This window comes from Sorex araneus, chromosome 6 (genome assembly GCF_027595985.1).
Source record: "Sorex araneus isolate mSorAra2 chromosome 6, mSorAra2.pri, whole genome shotgun sequence".
Taxonomy (NCBI): Eukaryota; Metazoa; Chordata; class Mammalia; order Eulipotyphla; family Soricidae; genus Sorex; species Sorex araneus.
This window is the reverse complement of record NC_073307.1, coordinates 98,180,022-98,201,733: the sequence shown is the minus strand read 5'-3', so window position 1 is coordinate 98,201,733 and position 21,712 is coordinate 98,180,022. Positions and strand designations below refer to the sequence as shown.

The 21,712-nt window shown below is 64.7% G+C and overlaps 1 protein-coding gene across 1 annotated transcript in view; it reads left to right on the top strand.

The window, feature by feature from the left end:
* The window catches only part of EFCAB6 (EF-hand calcium binding domain 6), a 91,089-nt gene that overhangs the window by 51,599 nt on the left and 17,778 nt on the right, over positions 1-21,712 (top strand). Inside the window, exons 13-24 of the mRNA XM_055144017.1 lie at positions 1,100-1,267; positions 1,940-2,002; positions 2,083-2,243; positions 2,427-2,531; positions 3,556-3,712; positions 6,035-6,137; positions 6,280-6,410; positions 7,335-7,567; positions 13,228-13,324; positions 14,096-14,214; positions 17,358-17,555; positions 18,349-18,507. Of these exons, the coding sequence (XP_054999992.1) occupies positions 1,100-1,267; positions 1,940-2,002; positions 2,083-2,243; positions 2,427-2,531; positions 3,556-3,712; positions 6,035-6,137; positions 6,280-6,410; positions 7,335-7,567; positions 13,228-13,324; positions 14,096-14,214; positions 17,358-17,555; positions 18,349-18,507 (1,694 nt within the window). The remainder of the gene's footprint in view (positions 1-1,099; positions 1,268-1,939; positions 2,003-2,082; positions 2,244-2,426; positions 2,532-3,555; positions 3,713-6,034; positions 6,138-6,279; positions 6,411-7,334; positions 7,568-13,227; positions 13,325-14,095; positions 14,215-17,357; positions 17,556-18,348; positions 18,508-21,712) is intronic.

Genomic DNA, 21,712 nt, shown 5'->3' with positions numbered 1-21,712 from the left:
CAGCCCAGCAGGTAGCAGGCCGCACGTGTGAGGGCCGTCCACTGTGTTCTCAGCGGCCTCTGGAGCCGCCCTGCTCCCAGCCCGTCTCGGGGCTGGTCCCAGCTCCGTTAGCTGCCTACCCGAGGGACGTGGACACCCGGCAGATGCCCGCTGGCCGGCGAGCTCGGCCCCACGTGTCCCGTGGACGGCAGCCGTGGATGATGCCCCCCTTACTGTCCACCGAGCGCCTTCACTCACGGATCTCAGGAAATCACGGGGCCACCCAGGGAGCTGCCGGCGTGGAGGGTCCCGGACCGGAGGGACGGGACAGCGGGTGGGGCGCTGGCCGCGCACACAGCCAGCCCCACTGGGAGTGATCCCTGAGCACTCCCGGGTGTGACCCAGGAGCCAGAGAGGGCAGGTTCACTCAGCACGGGCCCTGCCAGCGCGTGGGGGCCCCGGGGCAGTCCCGGGCTCCTGGTGCCCGCGGTGACCGCTTCTCCTTCTCCTCCGGCACCTGTTCTGGGCTCTGAGCACTGGGAGGCTGGAGCCCTGTTCTGGCCCCCCGGCCCCAGCACGTCTGGAACCCCGGGCTGTGTGGCCTGAGCGAAGGGGCCGTGCCGCAGTGCGCTGGGGGCACAGACCACCGCGATGGAGGGTCGGGCAAAGGTGCCCAGGTCCGAGACATCCGTGAAAGGAAGACGGTCTGTTGGACTGGTCGCAGCGAGACCTCTGTCCTTCAGAGGACCACGGGATGTGAATGCCCAGCGAAGGCCATGGGTCCCCTGGCGTGGGGAGCGGACCACAGCAGCGCCTGGCACTGGGCATCTGTGCCACACACACCCGGCGCTTCCAGAGAAGGGGCTGAGCTGGGCCCCCCAGAGCGGCTCCTTCCTCCCTGGGGCCCCTCCCGCCAAGCCCCGGCTGGCAGCACCGGGGGCACCTTTCTGGGCCTTTCTAGCCCCCGAGCCCCCTGTGCCCGCCCCGGTGCCACCCCAGTCACCATGGAGACTCCCCTGTGTCCACTGCACTAGCCACGCTCGCCCTTAAGTGGTGCCCCCCGCCCCCCTCTACGCCGTGTGCGCCCCTCCCTCTGAGCCTTCTCTGGCTCTCCCCGCAGACACCCAGCGGGCGGATAACGGGGGAAGAACTGCGGCGCGTTCTGGAGGGCGCCATGGGCACGGTGAGGGAGCCCGAGTTCCAGGAGCTGACACAGGCCCTGGACCCTGGCGGCACCGGGGCCCTGCACGTGGCCAAGATCCTGGAGCTGCTGGAAGACAGTGCCCGGGTGAGGGTCTGCCCGCGGGGTGGGGGCCACTCCCAGCAGCGCCCAGGCTTCCCCCGTTTCTGTGCTGGGGGGACCCCGCGTGGGGCCGGGGGTGTGTAAGGTGACCCCGACTTCCCCCAGCTCTCGGCTGTCGCGGGTAGGGCTCCGTGCGTCCAGCTCTTTGGTGTTAGCTCTGCCTCTCCCCGCCCCAGGGAGGGGCAGGTTGGCACAGCTGCTCCTCATGCTGGAGTCTTGTCCCCTCCCTCCCGGCCCCAGTGTGCTCGGGACGCCGCCCCCCCCCCGTGAGTGCTCCTCGGTGGTTTTGGGGTCCTGGTGTTTGTCCACTGTCCAAACACAAGCCACGTGTGGCCTCTGGCCCCTAGCGCTTGCTTCATTCACTGCGGGGCGTGGTTATGACCTGCTCTGCCGACCGGACCCCTGAACCCTGTCTGCCCGTTTGCTCGCTTGAGTGGCCGGATGCCGTGCAGTGGCCCCGCCTCTCCCTCTCCACTCGCTCTGAGAGCCACACGGGCCTTTCCCTGTGTACGGCTCCCAGTAGGCGTGTGCCGCCCCTCGCCCTGCCCCCGTGTCCATATGGGGTCTGGGCTCTGGCTCCCAGGCTGACCGGAGCCGAGCGGCCAGTCAGTCCAGTGGGCCTCTCTGCAGCGACCCGCGGTTTGTGTCTCCGGCCAGGTGGGGAAAGCGCCATCGCCTAGCTCAGATGCCAGGGCCGAGTCCGTGCTGGACTGGGCAGCCGTGAGTAGAGCCCCGCCCTCCGCACGCTGGGTGCTGCCCCTCGGCGCCGTGCAGCCGGAAAGCGCGTCCCCTTGTCGCAGGTGGAGGGGCAGCTCCGCAGCGAGGTCACCGAGAAGTTCCAGGAGTGCTACGACCGGCTGCGGTCCCACGACCCGGGGGACACGGGGCTCATCAGCCGACCCGACTTCAAGGCCGTCCTGAGCATCCTCTGCCCGTCCCTGACGGCCGACCACTTCCTCAGGTGAGCGCCGGGGTGCGGCTGTCGTCCTGCCAGCCGGGGGTCCACCCGCTTCGCCACCTTCAGGGGTGACTCTGCCGTCCCTGTTTCCTCTGAGTGAAGGCGGGGTGCGGGGGGGCAGCACATCTGGCGAGCGTCCCCTCACTCCCGCCCTTCTCCGGGCCCTTGGCTCTGCCCGATGTGCAGGCTCAGCCGCAGGTTCCTGGACAGCTCGGGGAGAGTCCTCTACAAGAAGTTCCTGGTGTGCACGGGCCAGGCCCTGTCCCCGGCGCCCGCCGACCGGCCCGGGAGGTGAGTCCCGTCCACTGCAGCCCGGAGCGGCCGAGTGCCCCGCCCTTGTGCACGCCCAGGGAAGCGGAGCCTGTCCTGCGAGGGGGGTTTCGGGGGCTCCCCGCTGCCCGGCCGTCTGCATGCTCGCACGCCCCAGCACCTCACGCCTCCGCCGCAGCTGGAGCTGGACCCGATAGCGTTTCCTACCGTGAGCAGCCGCTACTGAAAACCGTCCCCGAGCCGATTGTCCCCATGGAGCCTGCGCCATGCAACCCCCACGGACAGTCCGGCCCTTCCGCAGCCGGGAAAAGCTCGAGTTTAGGCCAATGACGAGATGGGTCTGCCCTTGCCCGTTCATAGCCGTACCAGATGCTCCAGGCACGGGACACCGGCCCGGCCGCCTCCGCTCATGGGTCCTCCCGAGAGCAGTGGGCGTCTCCTCGGCAACCCTCATGGACCCCGAGTCTCTGGGGGTCTCCGTAGCCGCTGCTGCACCAGCGGGCTCAGAAAGACGGTGTTTTAGCAGGACTGGAGCACCCGGTGCCAGGACGGGCCACGGGAGTCGTGGAAATATGGTTTCCAACTGCCTGCGCGCTCGGGGAGGCCCCAGACGTTGGCCCGGGCCAGGAAGGAGAATTATTTCCCTTGAGCAGCTCCATGGCTGCTTCTCCCTCAGCCCCAGAGGGCGCCGGGGACGGCCCAGCCCCGAAGCACACTGCCCGCCCCTTGCCCCTGAGGCCCCTCCACTGCTGGGCGTGGCTGGTCACGTGGAGGCGGGGGCCAGGGGGCTTCCTTCTGTTCCCTGGATCCAGTTACACAGACGGGTCTGTTAGTTTCCCGTTTCTAAGAGCCCTGGTCCAGCCTTCTGCACCCCCAGAGCACAGACACCCCCCACTCCGCCCGCCACCCGGCTCCATGCAGGGGTGCAGTGCAGGGGGAGCCTGCCCCAGGTGGCCGTGCAGGCTGGGCTTGGCTGGGGTGGACAAACCGGGTCTGGTGGGGGGGGGGGGACAGGCTCCCCCTGAGAACCTGCTTGTGGTTTCAGAGCTCCGCCTCCCCGGGAGAGCCCCCCAGCCACAGGCAGGGACGAGGTTAAGCAGCTGGACGCCTGCAACCAGCAGCAGGGCCCGGCCCTCCGAGAGCGGATCCTGGACCCCGATGGAGACCCCAGCAGCGGGGTGGGCACACCCAGCCCCAGGAAGGTGCGTGGACCCTCAGTCTCGCGGGCCTGAGCATTCCAGGGGGCCTGAGGGGATTCTGTGGGCCGGAGACGCCTCTGGCTCTCTCCGAGGCTTGGGTGCTGTAGGAGTGAGGAGTGAGAGTGAGTGTCTGGGTGGGGGTGCCCTCCTGGGGGCCCCTGAGCCGTGGCTTGCCCCCCGCCCCAGTCCCCGGAAGGAAAGCGCTGGCAGCTGAGACGCACCCGGGATGGGCCCCCCTCTCCTGTGTCACGGCAGGGGCCCGAGCACAGCCAGGTGTGGCCCCCAAAGGGCACAGCCACGGGCCAGAGGGGAGCGGTCCGGCAGGGGGTGTCTGGGAAGCGCCGTGGCCATTCCCGCGCCTCAGCCTGGCGGTGTCTCGCTGCTCCGACCCTCGCCCTCCCTTTGAAAGCTCGTCAGCCGACAGGGGTGTTCTCCATGCAGACACAGGCTGCCAGGAGCGCGGGCTTGATCCCAGGGAGGGAGAAGTGATACCAGCGGCTGCCTTGGCCCGCTGTCCACTGCACGGGGCACCTCTGTCTCTGGCAGAGCGGGAGGGGCCCCGAGGGGTCGCAGACACGGGCTCCCGGCCACCCCACGTGCCCCAACCCGCAGACCTGACACAGGGGCCGGAGAGGGAGGGAGAAGGCAGTGGGGGTCAGGAGGGGCCCGTGTTTCCCGCTGGGGACCACGTGGCTGGATTGTCACCAGTGATGCAGATGAAGGCAGTTTCAGAGAGGGGTGTGAGAACCGAGAGTCCTCCCCTGGTGGTCATCGGGGGAGTCCTCCCATGTGTGGGGGGTGTCAGGGTGAGTCCTCCTGTGTGTGGGGAAGTGTCGGGGTGAGTCCTGTGAGTGGGTGTCAGAGTGAGTCTTCCGGTGCTCACTCCGGGAAGTTAGGAAGTAGGGAAGTGTTGGGGTGAGCCCTCTCGTGTGGGGGGTGTCAGGGTGAGTCCTCTTGTGGGGGGGTGTCGGGGGGAGTCCTCCCGTGTGTGGGCAGGTGTCAGGGTGAGTCCTCTCACCCCCACGCCCAATTCATCACCTAAGCCTGCAAGCTCCCTGAACCAGACGGGGGGGCCTGTACCCTGGACCCCCAACCAGGCAGCCAGTGCAGGCTGCGAGCATGTCCTGGGGTCTGCCCACCCGCATGCCCGCGTCCTTCCCATCCCGGGGCTGTTTGTCTTGGCCCAGACATCCTCCTCCTCCTCCCCTCCTCCTCCCCCTCTCCTTCTCCTCCTCCTCCTCCTCCCCCTCTCCTCCTCCCCCTCCTCTCCTCCTCTTCCGTTCCTCCTCCTCCTCCTCCCTTCCTCCTCCTCCTCCCCCTCTCCTCCTCCTCCTCCTCCTTTTCCCCTTCCTCCTCCTCCTCTTCCCTTCTCCTCCTCCTCCTCCTCCTCCTGCCTGCCAGTCGGTTCTCATCTCCTGGCTGCTCTTCGCCATTATTGTTTTGACCTTTCTTCCCCCCTAAATTCATATGAAATGACAAAGTAAGCCCTCTTATATTAATCTGCACGAATTCATCTTTATATTCGGTCTAAAGGGGCCCTTCCCCGTCTTCCCCGAATCAGACGGTCGCCTTTGTCTCCGGAACCGCCGGGGTTGCAGGGCCGTGGCCGCAGCTGGACACAGTGGGGTTTCTTTTTTACTTAGCAAAACCGATATTTTTCTCATTTTTCTTTTATCTTTTTTTAGTGTTTACATAGCTCTCCTCAGCCAGTTTATATTTTTCCATATGAACTCTATCCAGTTATCCCCCCGGTGCCTGATTAGAGCCGTAATCGGACTCACGCTCCATTTATGTATTAAAATGTTTCTGCATCTGCGACTCCACGTGCTGCTGCGGGCCTTCCCCCGATGGAGGGACACGGCCCGCGGCCTTCCTCCAGCCGGGCACCCCCGCCCACGTCTGCTCTGCCTGTGTGCCCCGCACGCGCCAAACACAGCTCCGCCTGTCAGCTGGGTGCCCGCCCCGACTTTCCTCCTCTTGGCGGAGGCCCCTTCCGGAAGCTCTGTACCTTCCGGGGACACCCAGACCCAACGACACGGGTGGGAAATGCAGCCCCCAGGCGGCCTGGCTGTGTTTCCCAGAACACACGTGCGTTCTCCGGTCTGACTTCCTCCTGTACGGGCGCGCGGGGGGGGATCTGGTGTGGGAAAGCGGGGGGGGGGGGTGGGTGGTGGGTGCTGCTGCCCCTTCTGCCCACCGTGAGCTCAACAGACCAGCCAGGGCCTGGGGGGCGGCAAGGCCCCGCCCCTGGGGGTAACAATCAGGGGAGCCCCCAGAAGGCGGGGGCGGGGCCAGCGGCCGCTCAGCTGACCTGTCCCCGGGTAGGCTGCAGACGACAGCGGCGCGCCCCCGGGCCATGCCGTGCGGCCCTCGCCGCCCCCCGGCCCCGACAGGATGAGCTTCCTGCAGCTTGCGCCCGGATCGGAAGGTAAAGCGCCGCTGCCCGTCCTCACGGGAACGCCTTTCTGCTGTGGGAAAGTGGGGGGAGGGCCGGAGGGGCCCCGCTCCCTGGGACTGGGAAAGGAAACCGAAGCGCGACAGCCTGCTCACCGCTCTCGGACTCCCCGCAGATGACCGGCCATGCGGGCTGTACCGGCCGCCCCCAGCCGGCGTCCACTGGGCCGGCGACCCGGACCAGTTCTATATCAGCGCCGAGGAGTGTCTGGAGGCCTTCCCGCAGCGGGTCCGGGAGCACTATGGGGTGAGCCAGGACCCCCGGGCCGGGCGGCTCTGCCTTGTGCCCCTGGTGAGGCCCCAGGGCCCGCCGTCCCTTCTGCCCTTCCGGCGGCCACCAGTCACCGTGCCCTGACATCTCTGCCTGCCTTGCTGGGGGTGCTGGGCCCTGCGGGGACCCCTGCAAGGAGGGCTTCCTTGAAGAGATGTCCCTTGGCGGGACTTTGAGGGAGGGTGGAGAGAGGGGACTTGCAGAAGGGGCAGATAGTGCGGCCCCCAGAGGAGCCTGCGGGGTCCTGGGGGCAGGAGGAGGGACAGTGCGTCCACCAGGAGAAGGGAAGGGCGGCCGGAGAGCAGAGCAGGACGCGGCAGAGTCCCCGGGGTGGGGAGGGCGGGGAGAGGGGTGCGGCCCGGCCCAGCTTCTGGGGCTCCAAGATGTTGGCCTTTGCCACGGCCCCCCCGGCCCCCGGCAGCGCCTGTGCTGGGGTTGGAGCTGCAGGATGAGAGGCCGGGCGGGGCAGGGTGGGGGCCGGGGACCCCTCGGAGGTGCCTGCAGGGGACAGGGCCTGGGGTCGGAGAGTCGGGGTTCAGGGAAGCCATGTGACCATGGTGCACCCTGAGGTGGGGGACCCAGGACGCGTGCGAACGCTCGGGACAAGCCGTTTGGGGTGAGTGAGGGTGTCCCGAGCACTGCAGCAGGAGTCACGAGACAAGCGCGTCCCGCCCAGCCTCACTGTGGGCCCCCCTGCTTGGCAGCTGGTCAGCAGATGGGTGGGGGGGCCACACCCCAGCCTGGCTCTGCCCTGGGGGCTCGCTTGGGGGCCACACCCGGCTCCACACCCAGGATCCCTCCTGGGGGGGTCGGGGGGAGCCAGGATCAGCCCTGTCGGCCTCGGGCCAGGCACACGCCGCCCCAGGCGCTGACCCCGCCCACCCGCCCGCCTGCCCGCAGGACCCCTACGCGGCCTTCTTCAGGATGGACGCGGACAGGGACGGCGTGGTCAACATGCACGACCTGCACAAGCTGCTGATGTGCCTGACGCTGCACCTGACGCAGGCTGAGTTCCTGCGCTTTCTGCAGCTGCTGGGCCTCGGGCCCAGCCTCACGCTCAACTTCCGCGAGTTCCGCAGCCTGTGCGAGCCGCGGCCCCCCAGCCGGGACGCCCCGCCCCAGCGCACGCTGCGGTGAGCCGCCCTGGCCCCCGGCAGAACCTTCTGGAAGGCCTGAGGCTGGGCCTGCCCCCCCCCCCCCGCCGCCTGGTGGTGCCCCGTGCCCACCAGACTCTGCCCGGGGGACGCTGGACAAAGGTCCTGAAGAGAGGGAGGGAAAGTGGGACACCAGAGCCAGAGCACTGGGGAGCAGGACTGTTGGGACGGGCACCCAGCAGACGGGCACTCAGCGGGATGGGCACCCAGCAGACGGGCACCCAGCGGGATGGGCACCCAGCAGGCGGGCACCCAGCAGGTGGGCCCGGGGCGGGAGCACAGCGCCAGGTCAGAGCTGGGTTTGGCGCGGGCAGGGCACACCAGCAGAGCCGACGTGGGCAGGGGTGCCTGGCAGGAGGGAGGGGGCTGGGGGCCCGGGCATGGAGTGTTCTAGAAGGAGCCTCCGCTGCTCCCCTGGAGGGGGCTCAGACCTGGCCCCGCCCCCGCGGGCACCCCAGCCGTGCCTCTGAAGACCCCGTTGGGCGCTGCCAGCTGATGGCCCCCAGGAGCGACGGGGCTAACAACAGTCCAGAGTCGTTCTGGGGGATGCAGGCAGCGTGGGGAGATCTTTCCCTTTCCCCAGGGCCTGTTCTGGCGCCCCCTCCCCTCCCCTCCCCGGTGGCTCACTCCCACCTCCATCGCCAGACGTGTGTATCCCCGGAGGAAAGCTGAGGGCCCGGAGAGGACCGTCTCTTAAGCTTCGGCACCGTGGTGCCTGTCCACTTATTTATTAATGCATGTGCTCCCTCACCAGTGCTCAGCCGGTGACCCCTCTCCCCTGTGCCAGCACACCCCACCTTGCCCATGGACCCCACCCCCCACCCAGAGGTCCCATGACGCGGTGCCCGCATGGTGCGTGTTCACCAGGGGACATGGGAGAGGGACCCGGTGTAGGCGTGACCCTTGGCAGAGCCAGAGGCCCAGCTGTGTCCTGGACGCTGTGCCACCAAGCCGGTCCCAAGGAAGGTCTGGCTCTGTGAAGACCCATTTCCTTCTGTCCCGAGGAATATCCTTCATTTCTCAAATGGTTGTTGGCATCTGTAGCTGTGCTGGTTGAACCCGGAGTGGATCTCTCTGTCTCTGTCTCTGTCTTTGTCTCTCTCTCTCTCTCTGTCTCCCCCTCTGTCTTTGTGTGTGTCTGCTGCTTTAGCTCTCTGTCTCTGTCTCTCTCTCTCCTTGTCTCTGTCTCCCTGCCTCTCTGTCACTGTCTCTGTCTTTCTGTCTCTCTATGTGTCTCTGTGTCTCTCTGTCTCTCCGTCTCTGTCTCTCTATGTGTCTCTGTGTCTCTCTGACTCTGTCTCTCCCTCCCCTCCCTCCTCCCCTCTGCACACGGGCTGAAATGTGGGACGGGGCCGTGGCGGCCCCACAGGCAGTGAGAGTGGCAGTGGATCCTCAGCCCTGATTCCTGGGATCGGTGCAGGGAGAGCCGCCATTTGTTTACCATTTTAGTCACAGTTTTTAAAAGTACAATTGAGAATGATGAGAAATAATCGACTATCTTAGGGTGGCGCATTTATCTAGTAAAACTAAAATCAAGATCACGAGAGGCCCCTTAATCCTGGTGCACGTGCGAAAGGTTTCGGGCACCCCCTGGTAACTGCACGCACGGTGGAAGGAGCTGTAGTTCACACAGGAAATGCCTCAGGTCCTTTTGTTGCTCGAGGAGGCCCTCAGTCAGAGCTTGGGGGGAGGATTTTGACCGCACACCCGCCCGCTGGGCTGGCTGGCCAGTCACTCGCCGCCTATTTCTGCTCCGGTGGGTTCTGGTCCTCTGTGCCTTCGAAGATAGCCCATTTCACCCAGGTCGCTGACCACTGCCTGTGGCCTTTCCTTATTGTCCGGGCGACGTCTGTGTGTCTCGGTGACGGCTCAGCCTCCCGTCCCGATCCTGGGACTGGCGTCTTCCTCCCTCGCTGCCTGTTTCTGGATCGTTCAGTGAGGGACTGACCCATTTGATTGGCGTTTCAAGAACTAGCCTTTCGTGTCGCTGCTGTAACTCTTCATAACATATTTCCTTATCCCCCCGCACTTGTGGTAGAGTTTGCTCTTTATTTCCTTCAACTAGCAGCCCACTTGTAACTCCCTTTCTTTTCTACTACAAGCCCTTGATGCTCAATTTTTTATGTTTGTTTAGTTGCACCCTACAAATTTGGATGTACAATTATAGTATATTTTATTTTCATTTATTTTTAAATGTCTTCTCATTTTCCCTGAGACTTTCTCTGAATTCAAAGATTATTTAGAAGGATTACTTTTTAACTTAAAAATATCTGCATAGTTTCTACGTATCCTTCTGTTGGTGCTATATAGTTGATGCTATGGTTCGCAGTATTCTTGTGTGATTTTAATTCTTGTATTTGCAAGCCCTGAAAATGTTCTATTTTGGTGAATATTACATATATCCTCGGAAGGCACTTGTATTTAGATGCCGTTGAGTGGGACAATCTATAAACAAGGCCAAGTAAACAGACTCCATGCCAGTCTCTGCGTGGCTTATCTCACCTCTCCCTGCCCACCAGGCGGGCAGAGAGGAGTGTCCAGTCCCCTGGCAGGAGCTTGCAGCTGGCCCGAGAGTGTCCCGTGCGTCTGGAGCTGGGGGCCCGGCAGGGAATGCTGTGTCCGTGGCCCTGCACGTTGCTCTTGCTTCCGCCCTGCCTTGATTCCGGTCATTTGCGTCGTGTCCTTCATGCCAGTTTGATATTTCTGTGGGGTAGGAACTCTGGGTGAGTGGTGCTTGTGTTCAGGATGACGGAGGCCTGGCCCCACCATCCCCGGCCCCACCGTCCCCGCCCAGGCACTCAGGCCCTGCAGCTCTGCCCTGCATGTGGCTTCCTTTGAGTCTGTCTTGTTGGCAGTTTTCTGATCCTCTGGGACCTAAACCGGGTTTTTCATAGCTTAAAGCTGTAATAGCTTAAAATGCCTTTTTGTTTGGGGGCCACACCTGGTGGTGCTCAGAGTCACTCCTGGCTCTGTGCTCAGGGATGACTCCTGACTCTGTGCTCAGGGCTGACTCCTGGCTCTGTGCTCAGGGCTGACTCCTGGCTCTGTGCTCAGGGCTGACTCCTGGCTCTGTGCTCAGGGCTGACTCCTGGCTCTGTGTTGAGGATCACTCCTGGCTCTGTGCTCAGGACTCACTCCTGGCTCTGTGCTCACTCCTGGTGGGGCTCCAGAGACTGTTTGGGGTGCCAGTGATGGAAGCTGTGTTGGCTCCGTGCAAGGCCAGCACCTCCCATCCCACTGCCCGTTCCCATGTTGCCGTTTCCTGCCCCCACCACTTCTCCCCCTCCCCGGGGCCCCTGAGGGACGTCTCAGACCTCCGGATTTTGCCTCTCGGGCCTCCGGGCTCCGTCCTGCTCTCGCCCTCGTTCCCCTGTGCTTGGGACGGCCTCCCCTCCGCTCTCCCACTTGTGCGTTCCCGGGCTCCGCTGTTGGCGTCGCACTGTCCTTTCAGTGTTGATTCTCGGGGGCCTTCGCCCTTTGCCCTTTGCCCTTTCCTGGGTTGTGCACGGAGCCCCGTCTCCACCCGCTTGGGTGTGCCCTGTCCCTCCAGGCCACCAGCAGCCGCCTCCAAGCAGGACCGTCGCCGCCACCTGGGCCTTCCCCCACTACAGCGCGTCCTGGCTCAGCCCCAGGGACCCGCTGCCCTGCAGGTCTCCCCCTGCAGATCTCTGTGGCTCAGCTTCCGGCTCCCATCCGCCCTGAGCGTCGCAGCCTCGCTCTCAGAGCTTCCCTGGGCCACGTCGGGTTCATGACACATGTGTGCCGGTCAGAGGTGACCCGGGACGGCCCGCCCAGTGCTCCACGTGCCAGGCCAGGGTCAGAGCCAAGGTGCCCGTGATGGACAGGGCTGGCCGCAGAGGGGGCCCGGTGACTCTGCTCTGAGGGGCCCCGGGCGAGGGCCAGTGGGTGCGTGGAGTGTGGGTGACGTGTCCAGGCCGACTCTACACGGGCGTGGGTGAGCGAGTGAGACCCCAGGGTGCTGCGGGTGGGCGAGAGTGCGAGCCCGGGGGTGCCAGCGGGCCGGGGCACCCACCCTCTACCTTCCAGACTCTGCCCTGGGCCACGGGGCCTTTGTCCAGCCCAGGGGCCCCAGGGTTCCGTGGGGGTCTAGTGGCAGTTGGAAGATGGCGCAGAAATCCAGGTGTGGGTGGGGGCGGTGTGGCTCCTGGCGGGGCTGGCTACACGCTCGGGGGTGCAGAGAGAAGGGGTGCGGGCGGGCGGCGGCCGAGTGCTCGCCCAGCCCGGGGCGGGGACGCATTTCTGGCCCCCAGGGCCATTTGAAGAGCAGCGAGGGGTGAGCCCACGGCACCCCGAAAGAGCAGGGGGATCTGAAGCTGGGCGGGGGCGGGCGGCCCTGTGGGGAGCGTGCCAGGCTCCGCATGCCCACCCAGGAAATTGCCGCCGCCGCCTCTCCTTCCCAGGGGTCTGCGGCCGCTCCCTCAGAGGAGACCCAGACGCGGCCCTGGGCAGGCCTCTCCCTTGGTCCTAAGACCACTGTGACTCAGTGACCGTCACCCGGGACAGCGAGGGTCCGGGGCTGCTGTGTGAGGGCACGGAGGAAGGGCCGTGGCGTGGCGGGCACTGGAGGCCCCGCTCTGACCTGCATTTGTGATTGGAGCCAGAGGTCGAGGGCCACGGGGCCCAAGGCCAGAGGTGGGCTCGGCCGTGCAGTGCTCAGTGGCTCTCCCGCTGCGGAAGGACACGTGGCTGGCGCTGGGCTTCCCCATGGGGGCCCAGAGAGGCCCCGGCCCGGCCACGCTTTCCCTGGTGGTTTCACCTCAGCCGCCCCGTCCCTGTGCAGACGGCAGGCGACTGGCGGTCGAGGCCACCTTTGCTCCGGGAGCCGTGCAGACCCCCTCCCCCACTGCGCCCCGGGGCCAGGCTCGGAGCCCTTCCTCTGCCCACCCAGCCCCCTGGGCCGGCCTCGGCTTCCCTAGTGTCTTGTTGGCCGGCAGAGACAGAAGTCACAGGTCCCAGGGCCCAGTGACCCCACAGCGGGGAGGACCCTTCCTGCGTGCAGCCGGCCCGGGTTCACCCCTCAGCACCCCAGGGGGTCCCCCGAGCACCTCCAGGAGTGATCCTGAGTGCAGAGCCTGGAGTCAGCCCTGAGCCCCACCCCCACCAAGAAGACGTTACGGTTTCCTGGGAGGGCTCGGCGGGGTCTGCCTGCCGTCTCCCCGCGCTGGCTGGCTTTCCAGGGTCCCTGGAGGAGCAGTTCCTAACGAGCCCTGCGCTAACCCCACGGGCCCACGGGTGGACTTCGCAGGCCAGTGTCTGCGCTCACAGCGGGGTCACCTCAGGTTCCAGAAACACTTGGGTCCCCTGGAGCAAGGCAGCCAGGTACCCAGAAGGGGCTCGGTAGTGGGGAGACCCAGGACGCCCCAAACTCCTTCAGGGTCCATCTGCACTGCAGCCGCCGTGGCCGGCCCTGGCAGCGTCCATGGCACGCCCGGCCCCACGGCCTTCGTGAATGGGTCTCGTGAGCTTCACGGGCAAGCCAGTGGTGGTGGAGAGTGAACAGGGACTTGGGGGGCAGGGGGGTCCTAGGAGAGACGCCAGCCACAGAGCCAGGGGGCAGGGGAGGGTGTCGGCGAGCTCGTGACATTGAAACCGGACATTTGCCGTTCTGCCCCTTTAAGACAAAAGCAGAAGGTCGTGGACACAGAACTAGCCTGTGGACAGGCTCATGAGTATCTCGTGACCAAAGCGAGGACCCGATGGTCAGACTTGTCCAAGGTAAGAGTGGCCACGCCCCCAAGGGACAGCAAGAGAGCCCCTGCCGTATTTCAGGACTGCAGGGCCCTGCCTTCGAGGGGGTCGGTGTTGGGGCCCCAAGCTGACGCCCCACCCGTGAAACGGTTTACACTCGAGGGAGCTGTGGGTCAGAGAAGGCGTGGTTGCTGGGGCTGCAGGGGCCCGGCCCGGCTGGAGGAGGCAGTGGGCAGGCGGGGGGTGGGTGCTGAGGGCCTGCTGAAACCCTCCATCCCTGCATGGCCCCGGGTTCTGGCGTGGAGGGGCCTGGGGTCTCGGCCACGGGCGCTGCACGGGGATTCCTGCACCGGCCCCAGCGAGTGGCCGCACTGCCCCTCCTTGCCTTGTCAGGGGCTCCCGGCCTCTCCCCAGGCCTCTGTCCGCACTGCGCCGGCCCCCTGCGCGGCAGGAGTCTTCACCCCTGCACGGTATCAGCTTTGCCTGTGAATCTAAACTCGGCCTCCCAACCTTCGGGGCCTTGCTAGTTCCCGCCCTGCGCACACCAGCAGGCCTGGTCCGGCAGGGGCAGTTCCCGTGTCCCTCTCCGTCAGTCCCGTGGCCTGTGTCCAGCCAGTCTGATGTCCAGGGCCTGCCAGGTGCCGCCTGCCACCCCAGGCTGGGTCCCCCAACATCGTCTCCGCCAGCCCGTGGGTTTTCCCAAGCTGGGGCCCCTCACCCGCGTCTCTCGGGCCCCCTCTGCTGGGGGGTGGGGCTGGCCGGGGCTCGCCCCTCTCAGTGCCCCGCACGCTCCCGCAGAACTTCCTGGAGACAGACGCGGCGGGCAACGGCATCCTGCGGCGCCGGGACATCAGGAACGCGCTCTACGGCTTCGCTGTCCCGCTCACGCCCCGGGAATTCGAGAAGCTGTGGTCGAGGTGAGCAGAGCCTGCGTGCTGCCCGCCGGGGGCCACCGCGGTGCTGTGCCCGGCCCTGCCTCCTGGCTCGGGCGCCCCCAGGTCTGTGTGGGTAGTGGCTTCGAGGGGGCCCCAGGGGGACAGCAGACCCAGCTCCGGGGACTACAGGAGGCATATGCGGCGGCACCAGGGACGGAACTCACGGCCTCGCGCTGGCCAGGCAGACGCAAGGCACCTTCGACTGCTTCCCAGAAGCGGGCCCTGGGCAAGGGCCCAGCCCCGCCCCGGGCAGCCGGGACCAGGCCCAGCCCGCTCCAGGGCCTGCCCACGGGAGCCAAGAGGAGAAGATCCAAACTTCCAGCAACCACAAGTGTCTCCCGAAGGCCTCGTGCCGCTGAAAATAGCCTCCCAGGCGGGTTCCGTGTCTCGGTGTGTTTCAGACCGAGCTGCCCTGAAATCAGGCCCAGCCCCCACCCCACCCCCAGTGGCCCCGTGTGGAACTCTGTGTGCTGGCCACTGAATGGCACGTCTTCTTGCTTCTACGTGTCAGCAGCCACTGGTGGTCGCTCCCCCCTACACACACACACACACACACACACACACACACACACACACACACGTGTACACTAGATGGGTGGGGTGGGGGGCCAGCATCAGTGTCTCCAGGGCGGGCAGGGGTACATCCTGTTTTCCGCTTTCCGCGTGTTCAGAGCGGAAGGCAGGAGCACTGGCCGAGTTTAGAACTAGGTGGGCTGTTTTCGTGTTAAATTTAGGAATGCAACTTGAAGTTCCTACAAAATCCTGATCTGATTTTTTATTTTAGCTCAGTTCAGTTCTAGCATCACGGCCAGTTTCCCTTCCCAGCAGTCACCAGGAGGCTCTGGCTGAGTTCTCAGAGGGTCGCCGGTGAGCGGCCGCTTCCCTTGTAAGACTAAGCACGACTGCCCGGTGGGGCGGGAGCTGCCCGGGGCTGGTGGGGACAGGCGGTGGCCGTCCCTGGCACTGGTGCAGCATGGACCATCTTCAGCAGCTTCAGAGGAGAGGGCATGGGAGATGCTGCCGGGGTCGGGGGCAAGGGGCCTGGGCAGCTCCTCAGGCAGCCAGTGGCCTCTCTGAGCCAGGGGCACTCTCTGGGCTGTACTGGGCCGTGCAGTGTGAGGAGTCCCGCTGAGTCCCACCCGCCAGCCCCGGCTCCCGCCCACCCTGTGGCTCTCCCACTGGGCCTTTGAAGAGAGTCCAATGTGGAGTTTGTCCGTGAGGCCTGCGCTGGGCAGAGGGGACCCTCAGGTCTCAGGACTTGACCCATCATGGCATCCGGCCCCCGAACTTGTTTGGGGAAGAAGCCGCCCAGCTCCTCCCCGAGAACTCTGCCCTCCTGAGGCCAGCAGGCAGACACCGAGGGGCTGCCGCCCTAGTGCGGGCAGCGGGAGTGACCGAAGCTGGAAAGGTGCCCCCAGGAAGCCTTGTGCCCGCCGTGGGGGTCCGTAATGAATGTACCCCGCTCCGGGGTGGCACCTGCCCCGATTTGGCTGCCCGTGTGGTCAGCCTCTCCAGGAGAGCCTCAGAGGGTGGCTTCACCCACAGCCTGGACACATCTCCTGGTCCTGCTCAGCCGCCATTTCCCCGGGGAGGACACCTGGGGACATCTGGGGGCCGAGCTGGGGAAATGGGGAGACAGGGAGCTGGAGATGGCCAGGGCCAGACACAGCCAGACACAGCCAGACACAGCCAGACACACAGGTCAGACAAAGTCAGACACAGCTAGACACACAGCCCAGACACAGCCAGACACAGTCAGACACACAGCCCAGACACAGCCAGACACACAGCCTAGACACAGGCCAGACAGCCAGACACAGCCAGACACACAGCCCAGACACAGGCCAGACAGCCAGACACAGCCAGACACACAGCCCAGACACAGCCAGACATACAGACCAGAGTCATACACAGCCAGACACAACCAGACACACAGGTCAGACACAGCCAGACACAGACACACAGCCCAGACACAGCCAGACACACAGGTCAGACAGTCAGACACAGCCAGACACACAGCCCAGACACAGCCAGACACAGCCCAAACACAACCAGACACACAGGTCAGACAGTCAGACACAGCCAGACACAGCCAGACACAGGTCAGACAGCCAGACACATAACCCAGACACACAGCCCAGACAGCCAGACACAGCCCAGACACACAGCCTAGACATAGCCAGACACAGCCAGACACACAGCCCAGACACAGACACAGCCAGACACACAGCCAGACATAGCCCAGACACAAGCAGACACACAGGTCAGACACAGCCAGACACACAGCCCAGACACAACCATAAACACAAGTCAGACACAGCTGGACACAGCCAGACACACAGCCCAGACACAGCCAGACACAGCCAGACATAGCCAGACACAGCCAGACACACAGCCAGATACTGTCAAACATATAAGTCAGACACAGCCAGACACACAGGTCAGACACAGCCAGACAACCAGTTACACAGCCTAGACACTGCCAGGCACAGCTGGGCACAGCCAGACACAGCTGGCCAGGAGTATTTGCCCGCAACACTGCTTAGAGCCAGCCCAGGGCCTTGCACCGAGCTCGTCTTGAAACTCTGTCCATAACTGTGAATTTTATTGATTAGATGGAGACCAAGATCTTCCCATAAAAAATAAATGCCTTTTTTTTCAGCAGAATTGGCAATTTGCCTTTCTTTTTATTAATTGAAATAAGGCTATTCTCTTTGAATAGTGTGGAGAGATAAAACCCCCCATTATGCCTTTCCCGTGCATTGTATTTCGGGAAAATCTCAATAATAGAGCCGACGCAGAGGCGCAGCGCGTCTCCTTATCTAGTCTCCCTCACTGGTCCCTGCTCTGGCGGTGTTTCTCTCCTCTTCAAGGAGAAAACGTCTGCGCAGGCGGCCGGCGTTACTGGGGTTAAGGCTGGGTGTGATCTCAAACAGCCCCACCCCGTGGGCTCCGTGGGTCCCCGTAGGATGGGTGAAGGGTGGGTCTGGGCATCCTTCGGGTGGATGAGGGGGCCGGGCAGAGGTGGCAGCAGGTGCCCCAGGGACCCTGGCCCGAGGCAGACGATGCCCTGGGCGCGTGCAGGGCGCAGAGCAGCCATCGAGGCCGCTATGCCCCCTCTCCAGCTACGACACGCAGGGAAGAGGGCACATCACGTACCAGGAGTTCCTGCAGAAGCTGGGCGTGCCCTACAACGCGGACGTCCACCGGCCCTACGCCACCGACTTCTTCAACTTCATGGGACACTTCACCAAGCCCCAGCAGATCCAGGAGGAGACCAAGGAACTGCAGCAGCGCATGGCCAGCAAGGCGGAGCCTCTCGGGTGAGGGGCGGGGCTCTGGGGAGGCCAGGGGAGGAGCCAATGGGGTCGCGCCATGGGAGGGGCGGGGCTCTGGGGAGCCCAGGGGAGGAGCCAATGAGGGGCAGCGCCATGGGAGGGGCGGGGCTCCGGAGAAGAAATTCTGGAGGTGGCTGGCTAGAGGGGGAGCCAATGGAAGGACAGGGCGAAATGAGGGGCGGGGTCAAGGGAGGGCGGGGCTTGGGGCTCCAGAGGCACCCAGTCCGGAGGGGAGGAGTCACGGGAGGGGCGGGGCCCTGAAGACTTTCGTTCAGAAGCGTTCAACCCCGCCCCCGCTCTGGCCTTGCTCCCACCAGCCCCAGCGCCTTGGCACTGGCTGTCCTGGGCCCTGCAGGGACTTTCGGGATCCAGCCCCGAGGCCTCACCTCTGGCACTCTGGGCATTCTTGATCCTGTCCACGTGCTTCTACAGGCCCACTGGACGGAGGCCCTCCGAGGCTTCCCCGCAGGGGTGCCCCTGGCGTCTGTCTGCCGTGCCCAGCTGGGAGCCGAGGCTCGGCGGGCCTTGCGAGGGACAGGTAGTGCACCCCCCCCCCCCCCCCCCCGTCTCCGTTCTCTCGTGTCCTTCTTTCCGGCGTGAAAGGAGCAACCGCAGGAAGAGGAAGGCAAAAGCAGGCGGCCACTTCTTCACTGTGCTCTCGCTCACGCCAAGATCTCGGCGCATGACCTCCCTCCCAGGCCGCCTTCCCCGGGCCTTGGCGCCAGGGTCTGTTGGCGCGACGGGGCCCCGCGCGTCTCTGAAACCCGTTTCCTTCCAGGCACCGGCTGCAGGAGCATCGCCAGGACATCTGCAAGGCCTTGGGCAAGCTGGACCGGTCCAAGACGGGCGGCCTCGTGTCCCTGGTCCAGCTGCAGGAGCTCCTGCAGGAGGGCGGCTGCACACCGCGGGAGGAGGAGCTCACCCAGCTCCTGACCAGGTCTCCCTGCCCCGGGCTCGCGGGCACAGTGCTCCCGGCCGCTGCTCCGTCTCTGCGCCTCTCTCTGCCACGTGGCTTGGCCTCTGCCCCTTCAAGTTAGGGCCCGGTCACCCCGTGATTGCCCCCGCAGCGCCTCCTCCCCCTGCTTTGCCCACGAGGCTTCTAATGCCAGCCCCACCCTGCTCCCCGAGCCCGCAGCCCCCTCGCCCCCGTTTCCAAGACGGGCACAGGCAGGCTCTGAGGAAGAAGTCCCGGACATTCTCCCTGCATGCAGCACACCTTGTCCCCTCGCCGGTGCCTCCTGGACACCCGCAAGCCCACGCGGAGATGGTGACGGGGCCCCGCGGGGTGGCTCCCTTTCCCTGCCCCACGCAGCGATCTGCCTTCCCCTGGTGGGTGACGGTCGCGGCTGGTGGCCCGTGCTGAGGCCTCAGTGTGCGTTTCTCACTGCGGCTGTGCTGGCCTCCCTCCCCATGGGCCCGGACGTCCGGCTCGGCCCTCCCGTCTCAGAGTGCCTGCGACTGTGCCCGACCTTGCTGGGCGCTACAAACAGCCGTCCAGGGCGGCAGGGGTGTTGTTGCCGCGCTGTGACAGTGCCACTCTTTCCTGCGTCTCCCGGCACCCCCTGACTCTCTGGCTCCACCCCTGCTCAGGCCCACCCACGCCTGCCTTCTCGGAGTCCCCCTGCGGCCCTCTGCAGAGTCCGGCACCTCGAGGCTTAGGTGGGAGAGGTGGGAACTGGTGTCCGCAGTCATCAGGGAAGATCGCCACCCACTGTTGCTATGAGCATGTCCTCCCCCACTCTCCTCCCGGCACCCCCGGCCCGGGGATATTGTGCTTCTCAGAACCGCGCCCTCAGAGCTGGGGGCGCCCGTGGTCCTTCTGTTCTCCCTTCCCTCCCTGCATCCCGCCTTGCCACCTCCCTCCACGGGGTACTGTCTGCCCAGCTGTCTCGGGAAGCCTTCGTTTCCCTTTCGCTGTGTTGCGGGTTTGATCCTGGGGTCGATTCCTTCTTTCAAAGCTCCCCTCTCGGGCTGAGGGCTGGTACAGCAGGTAGGGCGTTGGCCTTGCACACAGCGAATTCAGGGTCCATCCTGGGCACCCCACATCGACCCCTGAGCACTGCCAGGAGTGAGCCCTGAGCACAGAGCCAGGAGTCAGCCCTGAGAACTTCCAGATGTGTCCACTAAAGCAGAGAGTTCTCTCTGTGCTTCTATTTCTCTCTCCTTTTTTAAAGCACTTTAAGTTAAAAAGAAAAGTAATAACTTTACATTCATTATGTTATATACACACATCACAAATAAGCATGTTTTATTTTTATTCTGTGAGGACTTTCATATATAATACTAATCCAGGGAAGATAGAAGTTCAATTTAATATTAATAAAATACCACATAATAACTAAACTACACTTTCAGTTTAGTTGTTAGTATTTCTTACTTTTCTTTTTCAAATTGAATCACCATGAGACACAGTTACAAAACTGTTCATGGTCGTGTTTCAGTCATATACTGTTCCAACACCCGTCCCTCCGTCAGTGGACATTTCCCACTACCAGTGCTCCCGGCTCCCACCCCACCCCACCCCTCCCTGGGTGTACAGCAGCTTTCCTCTCTCTCCCTCTCTCTCCCTCCTCTCTGTCACTCTTTCTGTCCCTATCTGTCCCTCCCTCTCTCCCTCTCCCCCTCTCTCTCCGTCTCCCCCTCTCTCTCTTCATCCCTCCCCCTTCTTCCCTCTCTCTCTCCCTCCCCCCTCCCTCTCTCTTCATCCCTCCCTTCCCCTTCCTCTCTCTCCCTCTCCCCCTCTCCCCCCTCCGTCTCTCCTCCTCTCTCTCCGTCTCCCCCTCTCCCTCTCCATCCCTCCCTTCCCCTTCCTCTCTCTCTCCCTCTCTCCCTTTCCCCTTTTTCTCCTCTCCTCTCTCCTCCCTTTCTCCCTCTCTCCCAGTCTCTCTCCCTCTCTCCCTCTCCCCCCCTCCCTCTCCCTCGTCTCTCTCTCTCCCTCTCCCTCTCCCCCCTCTCTCTCACCCTCCCTTTTCGGGCATTGCGGTTTTCTGCATTTATTTCTCATCTGTTCTCATGTGTCGTCTACATTAATTTAAATTCCCAGTCTGATCAGTTAAAATAGACATTTCCTGTCTGGGCCTTTCCTGCTCTCCCTTTCAGATGGTGCTTTTCCTGCTGCTTGATATGCGGCCTCTTTTGTGTTGTTCGTGAGGCACATTGTGTCCATCCACTGGGCCAATCCTGTGTCCATCCAGCTGGGCCACTCTGGGGTCTTGTTTGTTTCTCACCACCTTAACGGGGGGTGCCGGGGCTCCCTCCTGCTGTCCCCGGGGGTCACTCCTGGCAGTGCTTGGGGAATGCCCCCCCCGCACCCCCTCCCCGGCTGGGCTGGACCTGGCCAGGCGTGTGCCGGGCCAACACTGACGCCTGGTGCCCGCCTCCCGGGCACCGCAGGGCCCCGATGGCCTCGGCGTCCTGCTTCCGTCTCTTGCGCGGCGGGCTGCGAGCTGCCCGATCCAGGTGACACGCTGAGCAGATGCCAGGGGTGCCCAGCCTGACCGCTGACTGTGGCCTTCGCAGAGGGACTTCCTCTCCCGGTTCCCTCCCTCGGGCGCGGCGGGAAGCTGGACGGCTCGGCTCCCTCTGGCCCTGGGGAGGGCCCCGCCTCCCTGCAGGCGTCACTCCTCAGGCCTTCTGGGGGGGCCTCAGAGTCCCGGGGGCGCCCGGGCGGGACCCGAGTGTCCGATGCTCACCTGCCCCCACCGTGGTGGGGGGCAGGCGTGGTCCACGGGGCCCCAGGCTGGAGAAGCTGTTGTCTGTCCTAGCGGCCCCTGGGGCTCTGCACAGGCCGGACCCTCTGCTCCCCGCCTCTCCCTGCCGGCCACTAGCCGCCGTCCTTGGGCCGGTCCCCTGCTCCCCTGGCGGGGGTGGAAGCTGTGCCTGAGGTCGCACCGGGCCAGTGGCCTCTGTCCTCTCAGCAGCCACCGTTAACCTGTTGGGGGCTGGTGCCTGGCCAGGGCCATGCCCAGGGGCACGAGCGGGCATGGACAAGCCCCCCTGCTGAGCCGGGCACAGCCCAGGGTGGGCCCTCCTCGGCATCTCTCCCCTTCACCCCTGTCCACGTCCCCCGAAGCCTCCTTCTCTGTCACATCCCCGCCACACACTGGCCCTGGGCTGGCAGGTGGCTCCGCCCCCCCCCCCCC